This window comes from Phaenicophaeus curvirostris, chromosome 22 (assembly GCF_032191515.1).
Source record: "Phaenicophaeus curvirostris isolate KB17595 chromosome 22, BPBGC_Pcur_1.0, whole genome shotgun sequence".
In the NCBI taxonomy this organism is placed as follows: Eukaryota; Metazoa; Chordata; class Aves; order Cuculiformes; family Cuculidae; genus Phaenicophaeus; species Phaenicophaeus curvirostris.
Window position 1 is genome coordinate 2,361,914 of NC_091413.1, and position 24,469 is coordinate 2,386,382.

The following is a 24,469-nucleotide window of genomic DNA, read 5'->3' on the forward strand; positions in this document are numbered from 1 at the left end:
GGTACTCAAGGGCACAGATTTAGGTCAGGCAAATGTGCTTGCACAGTGCAGTTATGGAAACAGATTCAGAGCCGAGCACAGGGTTCAAATCCAGTTCAAACTCAGAAAAAAACAACCCAAAACCAAAAAAACAAGAGATTTTCTGACCTCTCATCTCCACAGACAGAACAAATGTCAGCTGATGGAGACAGGCTTGCGTTCACGACTTGATAATGGCACATTTCTCAGCTATTCCAGAAAGGCAGCAGGACACTCCAGCAAGAACAGCTTGGTGGCAGCAGCCAGTAGCAAACAAGCCCCACTCACATCTCTCTCTCTTTCCAGACCATGCTGGAGACCTGTGTGTCAGACAGACAGACTGACAGCTTTGCCTACTCACCTCCTTAGAGAGCTGATGTATCTGGGGGAAAACACCTAGGGCTGCTCCCAGCTGTAGCAGCAAGAACCGGGCTGGCGAAAGCAAACAAAGCACTGTGGGTTGTATAACCAGAACAGACACAGCAGAATGTGGGAAGCAGCGGCTCCTGCTGCAGCTCGGTGGTGTCTGAAGGGCTCCCTGGCACTATGAGCAGTGTTTTCAAGACTGTGCCATGAAAGTGCCACTTGCTCCACTGCAGTCAAACCTTTTGTGATCCAGGGAGCGCGTGCAGCTATTCTACAGTGCTACTCAGGAGGAGATAAGCTCTCAGGCTTGGAACACTTCACACTTCAGCACTGAGTCACATTCCAGAGCTTTCAGCCCCTCACAGCGCATGGTGCAGGCCATCCGCGCATGGTGCAGGCCATCCATCCTCCAGGAGAGCCCAGCACAAAGACAAAAGGAGCAGCCAGGCACCAGCAGGCACAGAAACATCACAAGGGAAGTCCCAGTGCTTACCAGCCATCCCACAGCACAGCTGTAGCTGGTCCTAAGTGTTGACTCCGAGTTCACCAGGTGCTGCTGTGAAGCACACCTAGCACGTCTCTGTAAAACAGAGTCCACCCAGAGTCTGGAAGGGGTGACAACAAGAGAGAAAGGAGTGATGCCATACAGAGAGGTGAGCAAGGAGATAAGTCATGGGCAGGATCTGTGGAAAATGATGAGAAATTGCTCTGCCAGAGCATAAACCCTACAAATTAAAAGATATGGGAGTAGCAGGCTTGGACCAGCCCCACGTTCTCCATGCCTGTACCACTGGGACGCTCCAGAACAGTGTCAAATGGCAGAAGGGTCTGGAGTTTGGGCCTCTCCAGCAGGACAGACATACAGACTAACACAGCTGATGGTATTTCAGCAAGGGAGTCCTTTAATACAGCAGCTTCTGCCTTATTTAGACCATATTTTTCTGGTGCACTTTAAAACCACGAACACGAAGGCGGACTGAGGCAACACCCCCTTCCCCGCACCAACGGACACAGTTCAACACATGATTTCACCAAACAATTGCCCCAAAGACCCTCCCCGCTTTCTCCCACGCCCACATCCCCACACACACGCTGGTCTGAAGCCTGCAGACTTCTCACACTGCTGTTCCTTTGGGGAAAGGCAGGAGTGGGTTGCTGCCAGCCCCTTTGCTTGCTTCAGCACCCTCCGTTTTCAGCCACTCCATCTTCTGTTTGTGTTGCCGCACAGCATCAGCTACACGCGCGTCAATCATGGCCTCTGTAAGAACACCGTCCTCTGAGGCGTAAGCAGCAGCCTGGAGAGGCAAAGGCAGAAGGGACAGAAGTTAATGATGGCAATTCCTACGATCAGTGAAGACTCAAGATCAGCCTCTCTCTTTTGTTCCCTCCTTCATGCCGGTCCAATCATCACCCCAACCCCACTGTGCCTGCTAAACCATGTCCTGAAGTGCCACAACTACACGTGTTTTGAACCTCTCCAGGGATAGAGACTCCACCACTGCCCTGGGCAGCCTCTTAAAATGCTTCACCGCTCTTTCATAAAGAGGTTTTTCCTAATATCCAATCTAAACCTCCACTGGCACAACTCATCCCAGTTTTGACTACCCCAGCACAGTAGATCATGTCTGTCTCTTCGACCACTGCTGCCCCACTGCAGGAGGAATAATTACTTCAGGAAGCGGGAAAAAAAACAAGTCGATTTCCAGCCCTTTCCTGGAAGCCCCTTTCACAGAACTGGTTAGATCACAAGAGGTATTACTGCACTACATGTAACATGTAACCACAGAGGTGGCAGGCACTGGTTTTTACTGCCAGAAGCATCAAAACAGATTCTTCCCTGGGTAAAACCTTTGCAATCCCTCCTTAAGACAGAAGGGGCAAGTTAGGCTGATGCTAACAGTTCAAGCTAGACACTGGCCACAGGCAAGGAGCACAGAGGAATAGAAGGTCTGCCAACAGAGGATTCATTTTGCATAAAGGCGCTTCTCCTCCACGTTCAGTAACAGAGCAGGAGGCATCTTGAGCAGCGGGGCAGTTCCTTCCCACAAGTGACAGCATTGCACTGTCCCCATAACCCGCCTGCTGCCCCAAACGTTCATACAACATCTACACAACATGACCCATCCTCTCCCCCCACCACGCAAGGGGTGAAAGGTGCTGTTCAGACGCAGTATCCTCACTAACTCAACCCCAAAGCCCCCCCATGCCCCTTTTTACTTTTATTTTTATTGCAGGACATGACCAGAGACTCAAAGCTACAAGGAGCCACAGCCCTTTATCAATGCAACCTTCCATCCAGGAGGATCAGGTGTTTTAAAATGGAGTAAGTGCTTTCCTGGGATGTGCTAGGTGCCTCCACAGAACAGAGAGGATGGCTTCCCTTCCTCCCCACCTCTGCATAGCCCATAAATTCACCAGTGGAAACTCCTGCAAAGCTGTGCAGTTCACGCTCTGTTGATTTTCTCAATGACTTTCTATTTATAGAAAGCCTCAGGCCCTGGCTGTCAAGAAAGCAAATGGGAGAAGCAGCTGTCCCTTCTGGGAGCAGCTCGTGCACACACAAAAACCGCTCCTGTGCTTCATTTATATTCATACCCCTGCCTCCTGCATGGACAAATTTTAACCCATTTTTTCCAGTGACACTATTTGTGTTTTGCAACTCAAATCTAATTATGAAATAAGCTGAAAACACAAGTATTTGGGGGGGGAATAGAGGGATGGAACACAGACCAGCCTAAAGGACTAATATTTCTATTTCAGCCAAGAAGTACAGTTTATTTTAACAAATCTGTACCCTTTGAATCATGTTTATAATGAAAAAAGCCTGCTCAGAAAAACCCAACACACAAGCACAACACCCTACCTCCCTGCTTATTTCTCATGTCTTCCAGCTCAGACCACCATAGAACCATTAAATTCTTCCTATAATTTGGTTAAACAGATGATTCTTCTATTATTTTTTAAATATAAACAAGGCTCATGGAGCACAGAGGCATTTATGTCAGTGGCACTAAAGGGAAGGCAATGACAGGAAGCTCACCTGAGGCATAAAACTCCTGGGAGTTCCCTTCAAGTGCTGCCAAAACGTTTTTCCAAAGATCACAGCTTGGAATATTGAAAGGTTGTTTTTTATGACATTATCTAAAGCATCTCAATGCGATCAAGTACAAGGTGCAGAACTAGAAAGTCTGCACATTACTACAAGCAGATCTGAAGGGAATTTTTAAGTGTGTAAATGCACCTAATCCATGCTGTATTCATAAATGATTGGATATGGGAAACAGAAGAGCACAAGGACAAAAGGGAATGGTCATTTCTTCTGCAGAAGAGATTAAAATGGATTTCTAGCACGCAGGCCATTAACTGTGCCAGATAGCAGCACCTTTCCCAGTGCTAGAGGTTACTGCACCCTATGCTTTTCTGCATCTTAATTTCTCTGTTTGGTAGAATCAGAACAAACTGAGTCTGGCTGAAACAACAGTGAATTAGAACTTCATCTAAGCATTAGAACTTCTAAGTGACAGCCAATCAATTTCAAGCCCAGCTTATCGTGGGCTTAAGCTGCTCCAGCATTCACAGCCAGCAGTTTCCACCAGGGCTTTGTGCTGTAATCTTCTCCAGAATGGCTCAACTCAATTTATTTATGAAACAGAGACCTTCGGCAAACTGCATTTCAGCAGCTGCTGTGATGAGCCTATCTGGAAAAGTGTTGGAAACATAAATGTATGACACAGAGTTGCTTCAAGTCTGCTTTGTGGACTTTTGAAGAGCTCTAGGCTCACGACACCTGCTGTTTACCAGCTCTGTAAGAGGTTACTAAGACCAGACCAGAACGATGGATACCTTTTTCCCTTTTCTTGGCTCTTTCTGCCGGGTATCTTCTCAACTTGTAGATCATCTCTCCCCTGCCTGTGTTGTTAGCCTGGCGTAATGCTTTGCGTAGAAACAGAGCAAAAAAAGCAACTGGAGGTAGGGAACTGAGGGGGAAGTCCAGATGTTAGACCTTAGAATCACAAAAGAGGCTCCCTAAATCCTCAGGTTAAGCCCTTTTATATCTTCCTTATAGCTCCCAGCAACCAAGTAGACAAAATCGCAGCCTGCAAAATGATTAAAATTCAAGTGTGTATTCATGATCGTGCTGCTCACATCAGGTTATTTCCCACATCAGCCATCTGCAAGCAGCATCTTGAATCAGAAGTTCACACCCACAGGAGTTTAAACAGTTCAAGAGTTAACAGTCCCATCTGTAGCACATAACTACCTTGCAGCAGTTGCATCCCACAGAATAAAGTCTAATAAACATGTTCTTGAGCACTTACGCTGGTTCAAAGCCCCTACCTATCCTGATCCACCCCGCAGCCATGCCAGGACATAGTAGCTACGCAGTTAACCGCCTTGCCAAGCTATTTTTAGTCCTGACCAGCATCCTGACCCAGTTCACGAGACAGCCGTACAACGAGGTGCACCAGCACAATGGAAAGGAGGGCAGAAAGGCAGGAATAGGAGGCAAGCCTAACACTGCCTGAAACACTCGTCAGACTGCAGCTTTGATCCTTCCCTGATAGAGAGCATTGTATCAGCTACACAGCCACCTACAACAGCTACCCACTGACCCAGGCCCCCAAATACCAACACCATTCAAGAGATCAGCTAGGGTTAAGAGTACTTAAGACACCGTCTCACAGAGAGGCTTTTAACCGCAGCTGATGAAGTGCTATATCCTATGTACTTAAAAGGCAAAAGCAAAGGGAGGTGCTGACAAGTCTCCTCGCAGTCAAAAGTCAGTGGGCCAAACCTAGCATAAACGCAGCCTCTGTAAAGCTCCAGCAGTTCCAGCTCCAAATTCCTTGACTCAATGACTGAAACAAAACCCTATGATAGCAACAGCTCCAACAGGCAGCTCTCAGGGCAGTGCTCGATACAGAAATCTGTATCACGAAATGAGTTTAACTTCTTGGATGCCTTCACAAATGGACTGTATCCTCTCACCCAGCTCCTGAGAAAAGCCCATGTGACCCACCACCAGCTGCAAAAAGCCTGACCCATGACATTCCCTCTCCTGATCAACAGGAGATAAGATAAAGACCCTTGTTCCAGAACAACAACTGATTTTAGCACAGATGAAGCTTCTTGCAGTTCCTACTTCAAAACTATTGGTATCTTTTTGCCCACTCCCTACTGCATCTCTTTTTTTAAAGCTCCTTGACAGTTTTGTGGCAGCAGAGAGGAACATGACCTCCTGCTGCAATTTTACATAGAACCTTGTTAAGAGTTCTGGGGCTATGAGGTACCTTTTAAAAAGTGATCAGGGCAACAATAACGAAGTCATCACCCACAGCTTTCCCTTCCTTCAAGATCATTTAAAGGATGAATGATAAAAGCTGAGGTCATTCCCAGGGAGTAATGACAAGCTAGGAGATAAGGGATGATAAAAAGCAAAGCTGATAAACAGCAAAGGACCATTTATCACAACTTTTTATTACAGGAAATGCCTGGCAGCAAACCCTTTCATATACACAGTAAAGGGGTTCTCTTACTAAATGAAAAGAAATAAAGAAATTCTATGACAGCTGGTGGTTTACCAACACCATTACCTCATCACCATCACTCAGTTTAATACAAACACCTTTATTCTGAGTTTCAGAATTGGAAGCCCACAAAAAGCAGAGCTGATAATGATCCTGATTAACTAACTGTACGCTAACATAAAATGAATAAAGACTAACAGCACTCAAATGGTTGCTTTGGACCTCACCTCACAACTATCGCAGTTGAATGAGTTAGAAAGAATAAATAATTTCTGTACCTTAAAAAGTGGAAAACAACCTCAGGCAACTCCTTTACTGAGCTTCTTGAGCTGGAACATGAGTAATGGGCAGCATAATTTGCCAAGACCCATTCCTAAGTCACACACTTTGCTTGAATTCGGTAAGGGATTTCCCATTTGTGATTATAAAACTTGTTCCTGTTAATGAGATGAGAATTATGCTGACATTCTGACACCTATCTCAGAGCTAGCAGCATCCTAGTACCACCGTATGGAACTTCCAAAATGAAACAGGATCCAACACCAAACATTCAGCCCTTTCAGAAAGGAAAAATGAGCCAAGAAGCCCAGTGACAAAAGCCCTACTTACCTGCCACGCCACAGCAAGCTGAGATATCTCTCGGCCAGACATGCCCTCTGTCAACCTGGCAATCTCTGAGCACTTCTTCCCATAGTCAAACTGGGCCAGCTTCAAACGTCTGAAAAGCAGAACACGGATTAGTTTTCATGTAGCCACATGACAGGAGGTTGGGGGAGTCAGAGTTAGACTTTGTGAAGAGCAACACCGACAATGAAATCAAAGACCAGGTCAATCTCAGTGTAAAGTTCTGGCCTGAGTACAGAGGTTCACTTGGACCCAGAAAACCCGATTTTGTGGCACAAAAACGCACGTACCTGGATTAAGAACAGAAAAGTGCAAGACTGCACAACACAAGGAAACAAATCACCCGGTCTGATTTGTCTCTGTAAGCCAAGACAAGTGCTTGGACATGAGGAGCTTAACAGTGTTCCTACTAGCATTATTGCCTCCAGTGCAGTAATCTGTCTCCTAAATTTTATGGGCACAACAAACCACGGCATGAAATTCTAGCACCTCATCCTGTGCCAAGATAGCAAGAGGCATCTCTCCAACTCCTATCTGTACTATTTGTTTGAAGTGGGTTTATAGATAGTGTGACAGATAGCACAGAAAAGGAGATGAAGAACAACAACAAAAGAAAGAGAATTGGATATTGTGGGAGCGTTCTGCAGGGATACTCACTGTTTACCCTCTGTGGCTGGCTTCAAGACATGCCTATCAAAATACATTCTCACAAGCCGCTCCCGTTCTTCCAGCTGGGGCAGATCGAAGTTCACCATTTCATCTATTCGGTCATTGATAGCCCAATCAAATTGCTCAGGCTGGTTGCTTGCTAAAACAAGCATAAACCTGGAAGTGTGAAACAAGAGAGGAAAGACTGAAAAACCCATACAAATTAAAATCAGTGAATCAGCATGAACACTAGAACTACCGTAGCCAGTTCCAAAGACCTTTCATCACCTGACATGCCTGGAGACCTCTAAATCTGAACCTCTGGCACAAGGCTGGAAAACACGGAGAGATGTTTTCCAGCACAGACATACCTCCAAGTTTAAATACCAGTTTGGGGAAGTGACTTCATGCTGCTAACTGCACAGCACCCTAAAATCACAAGGGGCTGTCTTGGTCCTGCTCTGAATGTATGAATGGCTGACAAACTGAAAGCCAACAGCATCGCTGAAACTTCAGCCAGTTCAGAGCTGCAGAGCACTGAACAGACTCACCCTGGCCTAAGTATAAGGGGAGTTTACCAATGCAAGGTCTGTGTCTGAGAAGGTCAGTCTCCAGTAGCTGGTAAAAGCTGACTTGTTTCCTTCTAGCAAGGCTGACAACACACCCCTGCTACCAAGCCTAACCTGTACAGAGAGAGAGGTATTCACAATGGGTGCCATAAAACAAAGGCGGTTTGTTTTACCAAGCTTTGCTCCACAGTACAGACCTTCCATTTTCTGGGTCTTGCCCCCTCTGGCTGCATTCCAGAAGCCCCCTCTTTCTTATTTTTGCTTTGTAATGATGCTTCTTCCTGATGCCAATTCTACTTCAACGCTTTAATTGATGCTACCAGCTTAATAGTGCGTTATAATTTGAAATGGGCTTTTAACCACAGCTATTGGAATATTGACGTTCTCGCAGTCTATTTAAATTCTAGTCTACAGGGGGCTGTGTTCTTTGCTGTCATTTCTACAGATAACTTCACCAACCCAAGAAACACACAGGCACAAAAGCGTTCCTTTTCTACCAATAAAGACTTCCTCGCAGACCCCTGCAGGACAGCTTGGATGAAGGACTGACATGCAACCTTATATCCAGGCCTTGTTCATTTCTATCCTGAAAATGGTCCAAAAGAACAAGTGATGCTGGCGCAGTCAGCTATCCAGCAAGAAAATGGAAAAAGTTCTTTGGGTGTTTAAACCAGCAGTTTATAACACTTGGTTCCGTTGGTGACAATTCACTTGCAAAGTGACAGTACCCCTCAGGGTCTCACCAAACCAGCTGGATTTACACGCGCTATTAGACTTGTTGAAGTGAACTCCTATTCACGCGTACAGGACTCCTCATTGCCCAAAGCAGCAATAAAGCTGCTGAGAAGTAAAAAGCAGTGCATGAATCACGAGGGCACATTCAGTCTCCTCAAATGGCTCAGTTTAAATTAGGGCTGAATTCAACATCTGACAAAGCAACAGCCCCACTGTTCTGAGTGGGGGCACAGCACCTCCCTTGTCCTTGCAGTGAGGGGCCCAAAATATAAATATAAACATAAATATAAATCTGTTCAGAAAGATAACTTTGCTAGACACTGTGAGTCTGAAAAGGACTCTTCCCTAGAAAAGCAGGAACTATCTAAAGCTAAAACATACACTAATATTTTTAAGCTTTCTGCAGTTCCATCTAAACATCTTCAGCACTTTTGCAGGTATAGAGGAAAAGACATTTCTAGAGATCACCTGGGAGCTCGGGATATCTAGCTTTCACCTTGGAAACCTGTATTTCTATCTTATGCACCATTTGCTCTGAGTCCTGCAGAACACGTGAATTTTGCCAACATACATTTATTCTTGCAATCAAGTCACAACATCGTTTAACAATAATTATACTCAACTCAGCACTTATGGAGTAATTCTCTATATCATTTCAGAAGACACTGAAGAGAAAACGAAGGATCTTGCAAGGTTCTTGCAGGCTCAACACTTTGCTTTCCAGCAATCTGCTCATTTTAGAAAGGCACCTCACTGTGACGGAGGAGGGTGCAGAGAAGCTACATAAAAGCAACTATGAATTAGAACTGATTGGTTTTAATAAGTTCAAGAGATGCCCCAAGGACAGAAAATGCCCTGCTGATGTTCTGAAACACTGGCCTCCTAGAACATTCATTTCACTGTCATGAGGTTACTGTAACAGGTTGTAGTGAAAGACCTAAAGGTGACAATTCATCAGTAGGAAACTCACCTTCCCATGTACAGAGACAACTTTTCTGGTTGGCTCAATTTCTTTGTAAGAGGAGAGGCTTAACAACTAAGTAAAGCTCTCATACACAGAAAAATCAAAGATTATGTGAAAACAACTGAGGAAAGGTCACCTCTTCATTATGATAGCAAGGAAACGGCTCTTGTTAAACTGCGCAGCGCTCTGCAGGAAGTTAACATTAATGTGACAACGCAAGCATGGATGGATTGGCAATGAACTTCACCCACATGCACACAGCTGTCAAGTCAGCCCTGCAATCATCTGCATTCAGCAAATTGAACGGCAGCTGTGAAGGAAACAGCTCTGGGACTCCGACATTCATGTGCAGCGTTGCACACGGGCTGAGCAGGCAGCTCATGCAAAAGAAATGGGGTCAGATTTAAACTCATTCGCCTCCAAGTTTCAAACCCACCCCCACTGCACAGACATGCACAGCATGGAAAGAGGCCATCAAAGCACTGGAGAGGAACAGCAGCTCCAACGAGCACCATGCTGAAGTGGTTTTGAAGGTTATGAAACATCCAGCCAGCATCAACCCTGCATTTTCTTTTGCAATATTGATTTTCACGGGCCCAATATTGTCCTTGTTTAAACAACAGTGATCACAAAAGAGAATGTATTCATTAAGACAATCAAGATGTTCAAGTATCACCCCTGTTTCAGGAAAGATTTCCCTCCAGTGCTGGAAGGGAGCCATGCACAATACTGATGACAGGCGAAAGGGAACAGCTCACCACCCCGTACCATATGCAGGGGAAGCGTTGTTCTGAGGGACAGTTCAAGATCCCTTTTGCTCATCTTTAATGTGAGTCAAACACCCTTTTCACAAGCACTGATCTCCACCCTGCAAACAGCCCTTCTAAGTTCTCCTTTCCATGTACCAGGAAAAGGTAAGAGAAGCACGCTACATTCAGCATACCAACTGCATATTCTGCACAGGTTTTTCATGCCCTTAGTAGCACAGGCCATGTTTCCAACTTTCATTTCCACACCACAGACCCTGTAAAGACTTTCCTCAATTCAGGGCTGCCGTAAGGGCTCAAACTGGATACTCACTTGTTGCTGTGCTGCCCTGTTCTATGCAGGAATGCATTTAAAGTTGCTCTGAGATCTTCACTGATTTTCTCCTGCAAAGATGAAATCCAAAGGCAGATCAGCTGCTTGGGGACCTGAGAGGGGTCACAACTTCAAGCAGCATTACTGACAAAGTGAGTTCTGTTATTGTCAAACATTTGCATTACAGCAGAACCCAAAGCACTGAAATACCTTAGGAAAAAAAGGATCAATTTACAGACCCAGGAAAAAGGTTAGGAGTTAAAGCCTCAAGCAGAAAGCCAAAACGTTTAGCCCCAGTCATTCAGTGATTCTCCTGATTTCAAACTCAGGGCTCTAACTGTTGGCCTAGGAAAATAAGCCAGAGCAAAGAATTCACACATTCAAAGTAATCTTCTAGGGACAGCTCTTTAAACAGAGCATCAGGGTTTATGTAGCAGGTCCAGATTCAATGTACAATCTGGTGACTGACTTTGAAAACATAAATCATTTGTATAGAGGGGAAGATGCTTGTGTAGTTTTGATAACAAAGTGAAAAGCAGTTCTGTTATGAAAACTTCCCAAAATAAATATTGGTTGGGACAAAACCCAAACCCTGCAGGGTACCAACTCTGTAGTGGGAACAATCTTCTCTTGTTTTCAGGATATGCCTTTCTCTCCTACTGCCCAGTCTCCTGCAAAGCCTCCAAAAAGATGACATCACCCATGATCTTTTGTAGGGAGTATTCTCGAGGCAGTCGAGATTCAGATTCCATTCAGCTGCAAGATACTAATTTCTTATCTCTACACTGCTTAATTAGGTGAGTAGTAGAGCATCTGCCAGTTTTAATCTTTTGCCTCTTGAAGCTAGCTAATCAGGTTAAATAAGAAAACTCTCTGCTGACTAACTCTGCAGTATGCACAGATAACAGACAAAGTACTTACTGTTGCCCTCTTCCGCAGAAACGCATCCGCTTCATCCACAAATAGCAAGAGCCTGTAAAAGGAAAGCACTACACAGTAATAGGAGATGGGTAAGTGAGGCTCAGATGGCTCGAGTATTCTCCTGTCCTACTCCCAGGCATCCATATCCATGACCAGCTGGAAAAATTTCTTCACCAAAAGTGTTGTCAAGCATTTAAAGAGGCTGCCCAGGGAAATGATGGAGTCACCACCCCTGGAAGGATTTAAAAGCCATGGAGATGTGGTGCTTAGGGATATGATTCCGTGGTAGAGTGGGCAGTGTTGGGTTAAGGGTTGGACACAATCTTAAAGGTCTTTTCCAACCCAAACGCTTCTATGAGTCTATAATTTGGCAGTGGGCTGGTATCTAACAGTGCTGCTCTGCCACTGCCAAGCTTGAGCAGATCTTTGAAATTCAGACGTGCCTCCCCAGGTATTTGCACGAGCGTTTATTTTAGCATTCCCTCCTACTCATGGGAATGTGCCCACAGGTACAAGCCAGGCACACAAGCAAACAAATATCTTGGCAACAACAGCATCTTCCTGCCAATTCTCCTTATATCATTCTGAAAACGTGAGAGCAGAGTCCTTCCCTGCAACTTGCTTTATTTTGTTGGGTTTTTCCCTTCCAAACCACACTAACGATAATATAATGGTTTTACTACCTGTGGAGAAATGAATTAATAAAGTCAATGAATAATTCACAAAAATAAATTCACTTATAACCCAAGGGCAGTGCTCTTCCCAAGAGACAACACAAGTAAAGATGTTTATCAATAACAGAACCAAGTTGGTCATAAAGCTGTCACAGCTCGTATTATTTTCTTGCCTAGCTTCAAAATTAGTTTTCTTCCAAGGGATTTCAGGTCCTATTAAGATCTTTTACTCAACTCGTGTTATTCTGAAAATGTGATCAGCTACAGCCTCTGCAAAGAACACAACAGCTTCCAGCTAATAAAGGCAACATTGTACTAACAGCTGATATTGTTGGATAACCAGAATAAATACTTGAACGTTTCTAGAGATGTAGAATACTGATGTGTATGGACATGTGTAACTTTGATAGCGACTTCCACAGATGGCCACCTGAAGTGTATGAAGTTCAAATGCACAGGAATTTATTGGGACAGAATAAATGCAGACTCAGGCAGTGCTGTGAAAGAGAATTCTTTACTGGAAGTCTTCATCCAGTTGAGTAACCTCATCTCTCTTCCAACTTCTATTTCTAAGCTTACTTAAATTCTTACACCTTTCCTTCCATAGCTCCTCAGGGTAGGAGAAGCTTAAAGAATTTAAATCCTTAGGAAATGCACCCTGCAAGTCTGGGTTTTCTTTTTAAAGGGGAAAAAGATACATTTAGATGATGAATGTAGCAAGGATTAAAACAGACACTGCAAGATAATGCCCATCTAAAGCAATCAGAAAACACATAAATCACTGGTTAGCCACATTTACAGAAGACCTGCAATCAAAACAGCACAAAAAACCCAAACTGACACCCACTGCAAGATCTCTACTGAATTTTAATATCCTGACTGGACAAGCAATGTCTTAGCTACCTCTGGACTGCAAAAATCCATTTACACTAGCATGAAAAAATTAACTACATATTCTTACAGAATCAGAGAGCCAAGATCCAGCCTCAACACGAATGCTTTTCTGCAGATAAAAGTTTGCTTTTAAAGGTGACTGAAAAAGCACACCAGCTTGTGACTTTTACACCTATTGAACCTCGATGCCTTTAGCGTCTGTCTCCCCCTTATCCTCTTATTTCTCATAATTCCCTACTTCTGCTTGAGACTCAAAAGTAAACAAGAAGCTGGACGCAAACAATACCAGTGTCTAAAATCTGAACAATTGCAACAGGGAACCTAATATCCAGAGTGTAAACACCTGGCTGCCTTCTCCATTTGTGCTAAGTCTTATAACTACTGCCAGAAAAGTAATCAGTCTCAAAGACATGTCCCAGTCTTCAAGCAGGCAGTATCTCTCCACCTGCCTGATGAGACCAGCAGAATCAAGCTCTGACTGATGTAGAAAATGTGAAATAAATAAGAAGGGTTTAAGGGAGCAGAAGAAAAGCTTTCAGCTTTTTTAATATTGCTAAGCAACAAGAATTCACCCGTTGTAGGAAAACTTCAGTAGATGTTACGCCTGGTCAGTGTTATCTCATGCGTGCAAGACTATCATTCAATAACAGAGATTGGGGGTCTGAACTATATCACTGCAGTGAGTTTCTTTGAGCAAGAAACCAAAGTTAGGACTGCGAGGAATCTCCACTTACCCTCTCCTACTGGTGTTGGCCCAGTCGAAGAGTTTATGCATGGCAGTAACTCCTTCCCGCCCCATGGGGGCAACATCGCCACCAGTCATGATGGCATAATCCATGCCCGAGTGCACAGCTAATTTCTGGAAGGAAACAGAACCAGCGAGTCAGGCTCTCCATTTCACTGCGAATCCACGGAAGGCAAGAAGGGAAACAGAAGTAGTTTAGTCCTTATTTGCAGAGGGCAAGTACACTTTTAGAGAAGAGACGAGTCAGTTCAGGGTGGCTTTTAGCATTGCTTTGAATGGGAATGGAAGATGGAAGATAAATCTTCTGGCAGTGCACGAATCTTTAATGCTAGAAGCCACTGCTGAGAGTACTTAGACTTTTATCTTTCACTTGCGCACTGTTTTCCTTCCACCATTTTCTTCACGGTCTAGTTTATAACTTCCATCCTCTGTGCACCAGAGCAGAATTCTATTCTCTACTATTATGCTTAACTAACACAACTCAAAATTTTTTGTTTAAGCAAATTTAAAAGCCAGGAATTAAACATGCTGTTGTCATTTGCTAGACCTGTCCCTCACTACTGGCTTTACACATACAAACTACATAGCATATTGCCAGAGCAGGCAGCAAAATACTATTGGTATATGGGTTTAATGTATTGATAAAGACAAAAAATTCCACTTGTACCAGCACATCAAATCTGCCACTCTTGAACAAGCCTATGAAACCTCAGATCTAGTGGACAAGCACTGAAGAACACATCAAAAAAATCACATCCTGACTGCAAAACTTGCACTGCAAAGCCATCCCCATCCCTTCTCTGGGACTAGGGTCTTTCCTGCCATTCCTCACTGGTTTTTAGACAAGCAGGCTGGTGTTGTGATTTCACAAGTCACAGTTGTCAAGTGCCTCTTGCAGATGCAAGGGCTCTTCTGCCTACGCTTAGCACTAGAATCCAAGTGATTGCACTAATCTAGAGTTGAAGCAGCTGGATGCCCTTTGCTCCTTTCCCAACAGACACAAGAACACAACATTTATGCACGACTACAGCAACAGATTTCAGACGGGAGAGGGTGCTTAAACCACAAGGTTTTCCGAGCACCTTGCAACGTGCAGGCTGTCAGAATCTTGGCAGGGTTTTACCTTGGCAAAGAGTGTCTTTCCGGTGCCAGGGGGACCATACATAAGAATATTCCTGTAGAGGCTTTTGTTCTTTTTCGTATTTCTTGTTGCTATGGCAATATCCCTCACACGTGCTTCTAACTGTGGCTGCAAGAGAAGGTTTAAAGTTAAGGAACAGAAAGTATTGAGACACCTGCATCCATCAGCTTTACAGATCAGTACCAGCAAGAATTAGGCAGCGCTCCTACAGCCTCAAGCTTTTAAGGCTTAACTTCAGCTAGTTTTTACTTCAGATGGGGGTAATTTCCCCTTCTGTGTCAGGACTTACTCCATTTAAAAGTTCTATCTGTTTGGCTATAACTCTTTTATAAGAAAAAAAGCAGCAGTGCAGTATCTACTATAAGAACTGATAATGCCTAAATATTCAGTTGCTATTGGATGCCCTGAGAGGGATCTGTCAAAACATAAGGAGCTCTCTACAATACTAATTCTTTCATGTACACCAAACATTCATGCTCATCCTTATTACACTTGTAGAGATATCAGGAGAAAGCGATCCCTGCAGAGGCATTCTCTCTCAGCAGCCTCAAGAAGCACTTAAATTTGCCTGATACCCAGGAATCAAATTCAGAAGCAAATACACAGAAGCAGCCCTCATTAGCAAGTTAAGAACCATTCACGAGATGGGCAAATGCACACGCTGCTTCAGCTTTCTGGCCTACAAGCAGATCTAGGTTCAATAATCCTCAACAGATACGAAAAGACAGGTGGAAGTCTGGATAAAACTACAGCAGGGCGAGGGCTGAACTAAGACTTCCAACTGCTCTGCACGGAGGAGAAAAAATAGGACTAATGGCGTGCCTAATGCACTGAACACACGAGCTTATTTACAGTCTTAGGGACCCAGAGGCACTATGTCTCCAGAATTACTGGAACTACAGCTTTTGGAGTGAGGGTAAGGAAACAGCCTTTCCTATTCGTATTTCGAAGTCATCCTTCACAGCCCAAGACGGGAAAATAGAGTACTCACACTGAGAACAACTCCTTCAAGGGCATCCTGAGCCTTGCTGGTAAGACGTTTACCAACCTAGAGAGGACAAATTCAATTATGACACGTGAAAATCAACCACAGTTTTGACAACTTACCAGGACAAATGGGTGATATGAAGTGACACTGAACTCGGCCCACTAAGCCATTTCTAACAGTACGTTTATGCGCAGATCCATGGCAAGCTCCCTACTCAACATAAAGAGCTGTAAAAAGTTTTGCTTCCTCGCGGCTGAGAGCAACACAAAACCAAAGCTGAACTTTACCTTGATGGGATGCTTCAGTGCCTCCAGTATAGTAATGCGTGAGGTTTCTCTCACCAGGGAAGGTTTGCCTAAACGTGCCTCGATGTATCGCCCTGCTACTGCTGTGGCATTCTTGGCCGAGTAAACACCCACTGCCAGCAGGGTTAGGCCTGCCACCTGCAAAGAAGAAGGGGGAAGTATTGGGAAAAACACTTGGCAGGTAGACAAAAGACCAAAAAGCTGCTGCTTACTTTAAAAGCAACTGTTGACTTCTAGTACAAGTGCAGAACAAGGTCAAAAGCCTCAAGGACAAGGATGGCATTGTTCAATAAACCACGAGACACCATCTGTTCGGTTTCTCTCTGCTTAAATGGGTGACATCACCTCTGCCTTGGATGCAAACTCCAACGGTTCAGAATTGCCAGTTCTAAGATGCAAAGAATAAGATGACCTCCACACCCAATTCATCTCCAGTTACAGGGAGTTTAGAACACAAAACAGACTCCACCTTTCTAGCAGCCTCCCTCTAAAAACAAGGTACCATGACAAACGATCTTGTGCACTTCGACATCATCCGCTTTAGCAACACCCGGTACTAAGCAAAGTTACAGGTCGTTGCATCAGATCCATCCAGGCAGAGATTAACTATTACCGACTTTCAGACTTCACTGATGTTCATGTTACAAGATACAGAGAAATCTGGCTTTAAGACTGCCAGCTCTGTATCGAAACAGGACAATTACTCAGCTCTCACTGAAGAGCCCAATTACTGTGCCAGCTCCAAAACCCAGCCTGATTATGGTCCCTTTCTATTTATCATGAAGTACCTAGCAAAGGAGTGAATCTCCGATTAGCACAGTGAGTTCCATTAAAAAACACCAACAAAGCATAAAAGAACTTTGAGATGAACCTTCCTAGTCACATGGATTGGCAGTTAGGAAAAAAAAAAAAAAAAGCAGCCCTTACAGAAGGTAGGAAGAGCTGAAAATCCAGGGCTAAATTAGTTATTTTAGTGTTCCTCTAATTCTTACCTTATAGTCATATTCCAAAGCAACAGAAAATGAGTCCAGCTGTGTTATCACCTTTCCAAAAATATATGTACTTTTTAAAGTGAAATGTCCCAAATTTACAAGACAAGAGCTCATTAGAAGGAAAAATGACCATAATGCAGGAAACTGGTATCTAGGTCAGGAGAATATGTAGCTAAAAGCACCGAGCACTCATCTGCAAAAGGCTCCAAATACCGCAGGCACCCCAGGTACAGCCTAAAGATTACAAAAGGATCCACTAAAAGCACGTCTTGTTCTTCCCAGTGCATGAAGCATGTTTTGTATCAGCCTGTGCTTATAAAACCAGAGGGTTGAGCAAATGGTGGTGATGGAATTGAAGCAAAATGTCCATTTTAACAAGCCATGCTACTAAAAACATACTTTCATTGTAAAATTTTAAGTAGTGCACTGAGAAACATCTTTGTGTCTATAAGAAGCCATTGCCAGGCTTTTTTGTCTTGGAAAAAGATGCTGGTCCAGCTGTTAAACAACTTACCGTAGCCGTAACTTTATCCCAGTCTGTTACAAAAGCACGGAATCCTTCCCCAAAGAGCATCCCAGCTGTCCTGTAAGCCAGCAGCAAGGGAAGCAGACCAGAAAAGGATTTCAAAGATTGAATCTAAACAATTTACAAGACAAGTTTATAACGATCTTCTTCAGAACAGGCCAAAGCTACCTAAGGGTTCACCTGGGAATTGAAACATGAACAAGCACGGCGGACACATATAATCATCTGATGTCTACACCTGATCTGGGATTAAATCCAGAAAACCATTTGGCATTAAGATGGTATCAATTTCTTTCTTTAATACATTATTGGTGCTGAACTGTAATTAAAGGTATTTCATTCTAAAGCTTTTTTAATTGAAAATTCCAAAGGACCCAAAATTAACAAATGAAATCTAAATGCCACTCCTCTGGGGACAAGAATACCTTATGCCTTGAACTAATCTGTTAGAAAAACTGTATAAAATTTACAAATCTATAAACAGTCTGTCTGGTTCACAATTTAGGAAGACAAGTAGAAGAGAGGGTTTTCTAACATAATTCCTACTGTTCATAGTACAAGATTGTACAAATTAACTTTCGATATTCCTCAGAGCTTAGAGGAATAAACAGTAAGTTTTCCTACACAATGGGAGAAACCTGCAAAAGCAGCAAGGCAACCCAAGCCCTTCTGGTTCACACGTACTTGAGGGACTCTAATACTGTCTGGCGATGTTCAGCAGCTTTCAAGCGGATCTGCTCCCGAATGATGTCTGCGTTCTCCCGCTCAGCCTTGGCGCGGGCCCTTGCCTCTGCCTCGACACGCAGCATTTCATTCTTATGCCGTAGCTCCATCTCTCGCTCCACAGTAGCTTAAAAATCAGAAAGGAGCAAAGAGGTCAATCTGGGCTGGCTTAATCCCGTGTAGAAGACAGGTGAAAGAGATGCACTGCTTCACCTTGGTTTCACAGCAGCTCTGTGCGGTCCTATTGCAGCAGACTAAGATCTTCCTTCCCTCCCACCTTCCCCCCAAAGTCAGACAACTGGTACAATATTACAGAAGACAGATAAGGAATATTCCCTCTCTGGTCATAGGGATCGCACAACAAACAGGAGGCCTTATCCAGAGAGCACAGTGCGAGACAACAATCATAATAATCAGTTCTGGAAGTTCATTACCAGAAAAACTGCTAAGGGCAAACTTTAGTCAGAGACGAGCTACAGAATAAGGGATAAAGCAACAGAGAGGGATAAAAACACAGAACGAGGCACTGCTGCTGCTCCTCAACATCGTTTCAGAGAAAGGTGAGCTATTTTTTGTTTCTCTTCGCTCTTCAAGACTGGTTCTATTTTAGATTGTCCCAGTATAAAATCAGAATTTCAGCTGCTGTATCAGGAGATGCTGATGGTTCACTGGAAAATTGAAGTACCATAGGACAGATGTTTAGGAGTGCAGCCACCTCTAAGATTGATCTTGGAAGCACCTGGTACTTCTAGCACTACTGCGATTTACCTGTTACTTGCCAAGGACATTGACACATCACTCTAATGGAGCATCAAACTGGACAAAGAGTCAAAGATCAGCACAGAGAACTCATCTTCCCGCCCAGTCTGCCACTAACTAAAGAAAAATTGCTAGCTTACCACGCCTCATGGCCTCCTGCTTCTGTACAGATTCTTCCTGCTTCCTCAGGTTCTCTTCATTAACAAGTTGCTAAAGGCAGAGATGACAGCAGAAGATGTGTCAAGACTGTAAGAACTGGGTCGAGTAGGTATCTGCGTAAGCTTAACTACTACAAATGTTTCCAAGAAGCTGGTGCTTAGGTTGAAGCACATTCCTTCACTCCCCATCTCCCAGATTCATACTCTTAATTCCACGCTTCTAGCCACTTTGCTCTAGTTCTTGAGATTTGGTTTGCCTGGCCAGTGCTGCTGATGCCAAACAAATAGTACAGATGAAAGCAACGCTGCCTGGTAGCAGCCATCTGGCCAGCAGGACAGGGAACTGTTCCAATTGCCACTTTGACTCAAGAAAGACAGTTCCCAGCTGGGTTAGAGAAAGAATAATATCATACCTGCTGTCGCATCTGTTCATCATAGCGCTGCCTTGCCAATTTGTCTTGGTACTGAGCTCGCTTCAAAAAGAAGGAGTACAAATATAAATACAGGAATATAAAGATTAGGCGTTTAAGAGAGAACCTAGTCCTGATGGCAATGGGGTTTGGAAAAAGCAGGGGGCAAAAACCAAAATAAAGCAAAAATAACCCCGCACAAACAAACAAACAAAAAATCCCTGGTTTGAATATGAACAGGGCAAAGTTTGGGGCAAAATATCCTCATCCGGCACAAAAACTTCCTCTATGCTGAGAAATCTAGATAATGTGACTTTGTTTTAAAGCATCACAGGTATAAAACCAAAGAAACATGTGGGTTTTGGCCCAGATAAGGAGACTTACTTCAGTGGGAAAAACATGATTTTCTAAAACACATTACCTGGACTGGCAATTACAAGCAATTGAACTACCAAGATCTGCTGTTTGTCAGGTGAGCTCTGTATCTCATCAATTTTCAAGCTCCTCATTATTTTCTCTCATCAATTTTCCACTGCAACTGGCAAATAAACCCCTGTCACCTACACTCAGCTGAAAGTGGTCCGAGGGCCTGCACCCACCAGCAAGGATGACCCTGTACAGGGGATGACATTATCTCTACTTCAAACACACAGACAGCAGAACGGCTTGCAAGTTATCTCCTCAACAACTGTAAAGCACAGCACGGCAGAAATAAATCGTGATCGAGTTTGCTTTGACTTCAAACAATGCACTGTGAACTGCAAGCATTCAGGAGTGAACTCACGAGCAGCTCCCTGAACCAGCCCCAGTCAAAGTCCAAACTCGGATAGGATAAAAAGCAACATGTGCCAGATAAGCAGTTTTAGCTATCTCCCCGAGCTAGATCATCAACTAGAATTGGTCAGCGCCCTAATTTCCTGTGTTCTCAAAGCAAAAAGTCACCATATGTGAGCTATCAGCGTAAAAGCTAGCTGACATCTCCCTGGAAGTGACCCTGCTTTAGCAGGAGGGGGACAGGATGAGCTTGAAAGCCCTTCAATCCAACCATGCTGGGATTCTGTAACAGCACTTCCTTGGAAGTTCCCTTAGGAAAACCTCAAAGAACGCACAATAACTGCCACTACCGATCCCCTTTTCAAGACTTTAGCAAGAAAAGTTTAAGACAACAAAGCTGCACATGACTACAAATCCAGTTCAATATTACAAAGCCAGGGCAGAAGACGGGATCAGTCTGGGAATTGCCTCACATCTAAGGCTGCCTGTGGCCCATTTTCTCCTGCTTCCCAAAAGGGGCAATTAATGCACCGTTGCCTTTTCTATAAGGGAACAAAAAGAAGGTCTCCCATCTCATGGCTTCCCCCTCATTTCCTTACTGCTTGATGCTGTTTTGTTTCTTCACTGAGTGTTTTCCGTCTCTCTTCTGCTTGTACCCGTATCTGCTCACTCTTCAGTTGTTCTATAGCAGCTTCATACTCCTATTAAGACAAAACAATAATCATCACAGATGAGCTCAATACGCCATCCTACAGAGAAATGCTAGTGACAATTATATTCCAAGAAATCCATTTGTATCCTGCTTAGCTGACCAACGATTGCATGAAATCTCATAATTAACCCTTTCAGGATTAGATTAGATTTATTTTAAAAAAAGAACAAACCAACACTGAAACAATCCCCAAATCCCCTTTAAAAAGAACAAGCCTGTTCTCCACCCAACTACTTTGTCCTTCCCTGCAGAAAATTCTTGTCGCTCCCTAAAAAACATGGTGGTATTCCAGAATTTACAAAACCCCTCAGGACATGCAGTTGTAAACGAAGCCATCAAGTATGAGCCAGAACAGCCACGCCACCCACACATCGCCTTCCAGAACTACTTTCTTTTGCTAAGAAAAGGCAAATAACTACAATTTGCCAAAGCTGAATAGCAGTAAGAAAAACTCAGCACACAATGCAGACTGCTAGAAAGTTAGACTTCAACTTATGACACCCTTAAAGTCGGCAGTTGCCTGACAAAGGCTGGCCCTACAACAAATGATGGGATCCAACATACCTTAAGTTTTGCTTGCTGTTCCAGCTGCAACGTCTGCTCTTGCATCTGGGCAAGGCTAAGAGCATCTTTTGCGTGGCCTGAAAATGACAGCGGGAAGAGGTTATCGCCAGCACAAAATTCATTTCTTGAGAAACCACTAAGTTGATTCAATCCAACCTGGCGCCATCTGAGGCTGCCGAGTGCAGAGCTCTGAAGCTGCACCTCAAACCTCCCTGCCGACTGATGCTCAGGAACATCCTCAGCACGCCCACGAACTGAAGTCAATGGGTTTACCCTGCTGGGAAGGAGCTCCAGCACCTTCCTCGCCCTTCACAGGTGCTGGGGGAGGTGAGGTCCCACCACCCCCAGAGGAAGCGGCTCCAACACCTCCCTCATCCTTCAGATCCTAAAGAAGGTGAGATCCAGGCACTCCCAGGGTAAAGGGGCTCTCCAGCATCTCCCTCATCCTTCAAAGGTTTTGGGGGAGATAAGGCCTGGGCACCCTCAGAGGAAAGGGCTTCAGCACCTTCTGCTCTCTTCACAGGCCTCAGAGGAATGGACTCCAGCTCTTTACTCTTCCTTCACAGGCTTGGGGGAGACGAGACCCAGGCACCCCCAGAGAAAGGGGCTTCAGCTCCTTTCTTGTCCTTCATATGCCCTAGGAGAGGGGAGGCCCATGCACCCTGGGAGGAAGAGGCTCCTCCTTCTCCCTTGCTCTTCACAGGCCCCGAGGGCAGGTGTTGCAGCACCTTCCTCTCCCTCCACAGGCCCTGAAGGTGGCGAGGCCTGGGCACTTTTGCGGGAAGGGGCTCCAACCCGCCTCCTCCACCTCCACAAGCCCTGAAGGAGGCAAGGCCCCGGCAGCCCTGCAGGCAGGGGCTCGAGCCTCTCCCTCTCCCTTCACAGGCCCCGGGGGAAGGTGCTGCAGCACCAGGAGGCTCCAACTCGTCCCCCTCCCTCCACGCGCCCCATCCCTGGGGGGGTTCAAGGCCAGGTTGGATGGGGCTTGGAGCCCCTGATCCAGCGGGAGGCGTCCCTGCGCAGGGCAGGGGGTGGGACTGGATGAGTTTAAGGTCCCTTTCCCACCCAAACCACCCCCCGGCCCCTCACGCACGGGACGCGTCCAGCTCCCGCGCCGCCTTGGCCGCGCGCTCCAGGCCCGTGGGGTCGAAGTTGCTCCATTTGTCCTTGGGCGCCTGGCGGTCGCCGCTCCCGCTTCCTCCTCCGCTTCCTCCACCACCTCCTCCTCCTCCCGGAGCCTGCGGGAGGGACAGTCCCGGCGCCGCCGCATCCCCGCCGCCCGCGGGCCCCGCGCCGCGGTTCAGCCCGAACAGCCACGACATGAGGAGGCGCCGCCGCTCCCCGCGCGCACGCGCGGCCGCCGCCTCCCATTGGCCGAGCCGCGGACCGGGGGGGCGGGACTGCGGCCCGCGATTGGCTGAGGGGGCGGGACCGCGGCCCGCGATTGGCTGAGGGGAGCGAGAGAGCCGCGCGATTGGCTGGAGGGCGCGGGGGAAACGGCCGGGAGGGGACGGGCAGCGCGGAGGGACAAACTAGAGCGGGTCCGCTAGGAACGCCGCGCGCGTTTGGTTAGGGGTGTGGAGTCATGGGGTGAGGGAATGGGTTGGGGTGGAAGGGACTTCAAAGCCCATCAGTGACACCCCCCACTGGATCAGGGGCTCCAAGCCCCATCCAACCTGGTCTTGAACATCCTCCCATCAGGAAGGAGAATCGTGGAATCATAGACTCATAGAATCATAGAATCACCAGGTTGGAAGAGACCCACCAGATCATCGAGTCCAACCATTCCATCAATCACTAACCCATGTCCCTCAGCACCTCGTCCACCCGGCCCTTAAACCCCTCCAGGGAAGGGGACTCAACCCCCTCCCTTGGCAGCCTCGGACAGGGACCAATGACCCTTTCTGTGAAGAATTTTTTCCTAATGTTCAGCCTAAACCTCCCCTGGTGGAGCTTGAGGCCATTCCCTCTCGTCCTGTCCCCTGTCCCTTGGGAGAAGAGCCCAGCTCCCTCCTCTCCACAACCTCCTCTCAGGGAGTTGGAGAGAGCAATGAGGTCTCCCCTCAGCCTCCTCTTCTCCAGGCTAAACAACAAGGAGCTATAGGTTATTCTGATAAACCAAATTTGAAGCTTATCCAGACACAGTGTGACGTTGAGCCACTGCTAAGCGGCAGCAGGTATCGCAGGGAGGGCTCCATGCTCTGTGTCGTACAGGATGCTGTATCACCTCTACCCCATCTCTCATAGTCACAAGCACCGTTTCCTTCTTTAGGGGCCGATTTTAGCTTAGGTGCTCGTTTGACAAATAGAATCACAGAATGATTTGGGTTGGAAGGGACCTTTCCTTGAGGAAATGGCCTCAAGTTGCACTAGGGGGGATTTAGATTGTATATCAGGGATAAATCTCTTCACTGAATGGGTTAAGGGGCACTGGCAGAGCTGCCCTGGGGAGGTGGTGGAGTCCTTATCCCTGGAGGGGTTTAAAAGATTGGTAGATCATAGAATAGTTTTTGAAAGGGACCTTAAAGCCCATCCAGTTCCACCCTCTACCAAGGGCAGGGACACCTCCCACTGGATCAGGGTGCTCAAAGGAAGCAAGAGGATGCAGACTCCAGCAAAATTGTGGTCTTGGGGAAGCCTGTTTTCCTCAG

General features: G+C 45.6%; 1 protein-coding gene across 1 annotated transcript; it reads right to left on the reverse strand.

The window, feature by feature from the left end:
• Positions 1 to 1,263: 1,263 nt before the first annotated feature.
• On the reverse strand, positions 1,264 to 23,178 carry ATAD3A (ATPase family AAA domain containing 3A). The gene is made up of 16 exons (XM_069874778.1): positions 22,912 to 23,178; positions 21,819 to 21,895; positions 21,142 to 21,243; positions 19,772 to 19,831; positions 19,341 to 19,410; positions 18,403 to 18,568; positions 17,707 to 17,776; positions 16,183 to 16,338; positions 15,899 to 15,955; positions 14,890 to 15,015; positions 13,756 to 13,880; positions 11,454 to 11,505; positions 10,533 to 10,603; positions 7,194 to 7,361; positions 6,522 to 6,630; positions 1,264 to 1,679 (listed from the first exon to the last, which is right to left on the reverse strand). The coding sequence occupies exons 1-16, from the start codon at positions 23,138 to 23,140 to the stop codon at positions 1,500 to 1,502; spliced, it is 1,818 nt and encodes a 605-aa protein (XP_069730879.1). The 5' UTR covers positions 23,141 to 23,178; the 3' UTR covers positions 1,264 to 1,499.
• Positions 23,179 to 24,469: the final 1,291 nt, after the last annotated feature.